Genomic DNA, 4,541 nt, shown 5'->3' with positions numbered 1-4,541 from the left:
CCTTTCCTTGTTTATCTTGCATACTGTGCAGGGGTCTAATTTAGATTTTTTTTTTTTAGGAAAAAACCTGCTTAGCAGTTATGGGTTGGGGCAGCAATTTCTGTAGCATTTAGAGGTGAATTTGATTAGCACTTTTGGAAAACTGTGCAGCAAATTGCAGTGCTAATCAAGGGAAATCAAGCCATGGAGTTTTAAGGCAGAGTTGGTCTTTTTTTTTTTTTTTAAACCAAAAATGAAGATATTAAGTTGTCTGAGGCTCAGAAGCATTACATTTCTGCCTGTTTCATGTGTCAGGCTTTCTGATTACACAGTTGTGCTGAACAGAGTGTTGGTAGAAAAATATGAATACTCTAAAATATAAACCACTTAATTTGAGGTCCAAAGCTGATTCTTTAGTGTTGCGATCCGTTTTTTCTCTTGTCCCTCCCTGTCCGTAATTGAGTAAAATATTCTGCATGTCTTTTTATTAGTTTGTAAAATCCTTCACTGCGTATAAAAGATGGACGGAAAGAGATGCAGCCAGTTAAACCCCGAACGTCATTGTGTTAGCGCTGTGATTCAGGATCTGTTGAAATCAATGGGAACCCTCCCAGTGACCTCAGATATGCGTTGGACTGTGAGTTTTAGTGGTTTTTCAAATGCGAACAAAACACACGCCATGTGCAAAGTGATGGAGTAAGTGTTAAGTGGATTAACTGAAATCCACTGGAGACCTTTGTGTGTGTCTGGGGGGAATGGGACATTTATTTTTATTCCCTGGGGCTGCAGACTTTGGGTTGCTAGTCGAACTTCAAAGAAATGGGAATCCAGGCCTGAACTCAGGGTATAGTTTCACATAGACTTTCCACCAGTGTTCCCAGTGAGAGACACCAGCCAGATGAACACCAGAATTCTTGTTTGCAGAATGACGGTATTCAGATAAGGAAGGAAACAGATTTGATCATTAACTGAGGAAGGCTGGGGGGGAGACAGATCGGCCTTTTGCAAGACCTCTGGTATTGCTGCATGTGACGTGGCTGGTGTTTGGATAATGTTTGAAAGATGGGTAAGTTAGCTGCTGGGAGCAAAATGTATGAAGCATAATCAGAAAATGTTGGCCTTCATCATTTTTTTTCTGCGAAATGGAGATTACTGCAGTTACGAACTGCAAATTGGTAACTGGAGGAGATTCCTAAAATATGAGATAATCCCTAGAAGCCGACCAACTTTCTCTGTAGAACATCAAATTCTAGGTCTATAATCTGTAATTAAATTGCTTATGTGCTGTTAAAAAAAGCATCTGGCTGTTCTAAGATTGTCCAGTGCAAGAGCATAGACACTATAAATGAGAGAGCTGTAGTGACATATAAAAAGTAGCAATTTAGAGGACAGGAAAATATTAAGACTTTGTATTTCCAACCTACCAGGATGTGAGAGGATCCAGAAGGTCAACCCATAGCATAACTACTGTCTTTTGCGATTGCGATGGATAACCATTAACCATTACACTGCCAGAAGAATTAAGGTGTCCTTTAGACACCTCTTAAATGGTGTGTCTGGGTTTAAGCTGTCTCATTAACAATATTTTGAAATATTAAGGGTTTTCAATGTAAGCATAAAATCCAATACTTGATAGATGCACAGATAGCGATATGTAAAAATGCAGATATGTTGTCCTCTAAAGTCAAAGCATAACCTTGCAGGCACAATCTGCTGTCGGTCTGCTGTGGGTTATTTGTACTGGGAGCAGCAGACATTGTATATCACCATCAACAACAAAACCCACGCTGGAGCTGTTGTCTATTTACAGGGGAAAATGTTTTGTGAAACTGAAATAGGAGGGGTCAGAAAGTACAGCTGTGTCTTTGCTGCTGCAAAGCTGAAGGGAGTTGCGTGTGCTCTTCTGGCTGCTTCAGCTGTGCTCCCCAGTATTCGTGCGTGAACTGAGGGTTTCTCGGTGTCTCCTTACCAAATGCTTTTTGTAGAAAGGAAATTCTGTCTGAAAGTCTTGAAATTAATATATTACTTTCACTTGTACTCTGCAGTGCAATTAAGCTGTTTTCCTCATCTGCATTAGGAGATGAATAGTGTGTGTGACTAACCTAGGGTCACGCAGAGTCTAACGGAGCTGGGCTGAGCCTCCTGTTTCTACATTGGGTCAGGTCGCTCAGTTACAGGGAGCTTTTCCCAGAACTGCATTGTTGAGTTTGCCTGAAGCAAGTGGCATGTCCCTTACAGCTGTTGAGGAGAAAATTATCTCAAAACAGACTCTGTGCCATTTCCTGGTGTGAAGGCAGAGACAGTATTTATAGAATTCCTCTGCCTTCTGCACCGTGGTTAATAGAAATGACTGTGTTGTATTTTAATGGAGATGAGGATATGTGAATAAATTCCTTCCCGAGGCATGAATATACTTCTGTGACTCTGGACTCAAAATATGTACTTCAGCCTGAATGATTTCTAATACTGTTGTTTCCCCCCCCCCTTTGTTTTCCTCTAGTTGTGGCCTTCCTGGTGGCGTATCACCAAAACAAGCAGCTAATAGGAGAGAAGGGGCTGCTCCCTTGTAAACTGTACCTGCAGAACGTCAAAAAGTATTTCAAAGGGAAGATAAACCTGGATGCTCTGAGCTATGCGCCAACAATCATCTGGTTTCTGGACTGGTCAGACATGGACAGCATCTTGGACTACCTCTCCCTGTTTGGCCTGGCAACTTCAGCCTTTGTATTGGTAACTGGATGTGCAAACATGGTCCTCATGGCTGTCCTGTGGGTCCTTTACCTCTCGTTAGTCAATGTTGGACAGATCTGGTAGGTTAACAATCTCTCTGCTTTGTTTTTCTCTGTAATCTCTTGCTGTTCATTGTACACATTGACTTTCTATTACCATTTGAGGTTGGTAATCTGGTTAAGGAGCGATGCAGGAATGTGAGATAAGGAAAGCATTTGGCAGAAATGAATTATGGGCATGCCCCTGCGCTCTCTCTTACCTGGGATATCTGCTCTGATTTCTGTTGTCCTCTGTGAGAGGCAAATTGGCTGCATAACGTGCCATGCTACGCGTTGTCCTTGCTGTGTAGTACTTTCCCTCATGGCTGTTGCAAGGGAATTCCCCTAATAATTACTTTTGAGATGGTTTCTCAATTTTAAGTTTTATCCAGAAGAGAGCTGGAACACTCAGGATAAATACATAAAACCTGTGGGGAAAAAGTAAAGGAGAAATAGTGTCTGCACATTGCCTTGCTGCAGGGAAAGACTGCGGTGCAAAATGAAAGGCTTTAGGTGGTCCTTCAGTTGTCAAGACACCAAGTACCTTTATTAAGAGGATGGGCCTTTAGGAAACCACATTTCATTAGCTGACCTCTTCAAGTACCTCTCTGCCTGTAGCAGAGGTGATGTGGTAACTTTGGGGAGGTAAAAGTCATGCCATGAAGGGGTGCCCAAGCTGTGAACATGATACAGCTGTGTCATTGAGATGTTCCAGCTCTACAACACACTACAGGACACCTTCCGTATAGATGACCTCAGTGGATTTAATCTTAAGGATTTGCATGTGCTTGGGCAGCCCTGCGTCTTGTCCTGTCCCATTCATTCCTATCCTACTCCAGATGGTATGTAAGTGGGTGAAGGATAACAGCTTCAGTTTTCTGAAAAGCTCTGTTCTCTGAGCTCTTAACTCAGCGTGAACTTAAGACTGTGAAAGCAAGCCACAAAATTTGAAAAATAACTTGGTGGATAGTTTTCCATAGCCCATTTCCAAGTTATTCCAAAATCGCTTGTCTATTTTTCTAGATGTTTTATGTTACAGGGCAAGAATTCAAGCATCGTCCTGCTCTCATTTCCAGAGATACAGGAGCCTGTGTCATTGTAGCAGCAAAATCTGGATGTGTTCCTTGACTTCTTTCTCTTTGCGTTTCGGGGGGGGCGGGCGGGAACCCTAACAACCTCCCCCTCGAGCTGCAAAGGTTTTGTAGCTGAAAGCTCGACCTGCAGTGACTCCTGAGGCTGAAGCTTTGATCTGGCTTGCTCCTGAAGTAGTGGGCTAACTAAGACATTAACATGACAGGCTTTCTTCGTTAGTGCCCACAAGGCACTCCGGAGCGCTCAGTGTATTGGTGCCGCTGCTGTAGCAGTGTTATAATGTCGTTATAGTTTTGTTTTTAAAAAAAGCTAGCTGGAATGTATTCTCCGTGTCTTGCTGGGCAGTCGTGTTCTGTGCTGGTCCTCTGCTCCCAGTTGCTTTTCCTGGTACAGGCAGACTGAAGGCAGAGGTGTGATGTCTCCTCTGCCGGTGCTGGAGGGGTGACAGTCCTGCAGAACGCTCAAGTTTTTGCCAAAAGAAATCCAGTTTTGCCTGTTGAATGCATGGCAGTTTTTTCATCTTTCAAGTCTTTAAGGGCGAGGCGGAGGGCGGGGGATAGAGAGGGGAGCCTTTTTCCACTGCTGCACCGAACCACCACTGGTGTCCAGCAGACCATGTCCAAATGCCTCTTCCTAAGGGGGTTAGAAGCTCACGGCCAGGCATTAGGTCTCTGCAGCTCTGAAGACAATGAGCTGGCCAGC

At 43.5% G+C, this 4,541-nt stretch overlaps 1 protein-coding gene across 1 annotated transcript in view; it reads left to right on the top strand.

The window, feature by feature from the left end:
* Positions 1-1,041: 1,041 nt before the first annotated feature.
* Positions 1,042-4,541, top strand: part of LMF1 (lipase maturation factor 1) — a 197,654-nt gene continuing 194,154 nt past the window's right edge. Inside the window, exons 1-2 of the mRNA XM_009329414.1 lie at positions 1,042-1,045; positions 2,480-2,789. Of these exons, the coding sequence (XP_009327689.1) occupies positions 1,042-1,045; positions 2,480-2,789 (314 nt within the window). The remainder of the gene's footprint in view (positions 1,046-2,479; positions 2,790-4,541) is intronic.

This window comes from Pygoscelis adeliae, unplaced genomic scaffold, assembly GCF_000699105.1.
Source record: "Pygoscelis adeliae isolate BGI_AS28 unplaced genomic scaffold, ASM69910v1 Scaffold467, whole genome shotgun sequence".
Lineage (NCBI taxonomy): Eukaryota > Metazoa > Chordata > Aves > Sphenisciformes > Spheniscidae > Pygoscelis > Pygoscelis adeliae.
The sequence above is the reverse complement of the archived record's forward strand: the minus strand, read 5'-3'. Positions and strand labels throughout refer to the sequence as shown.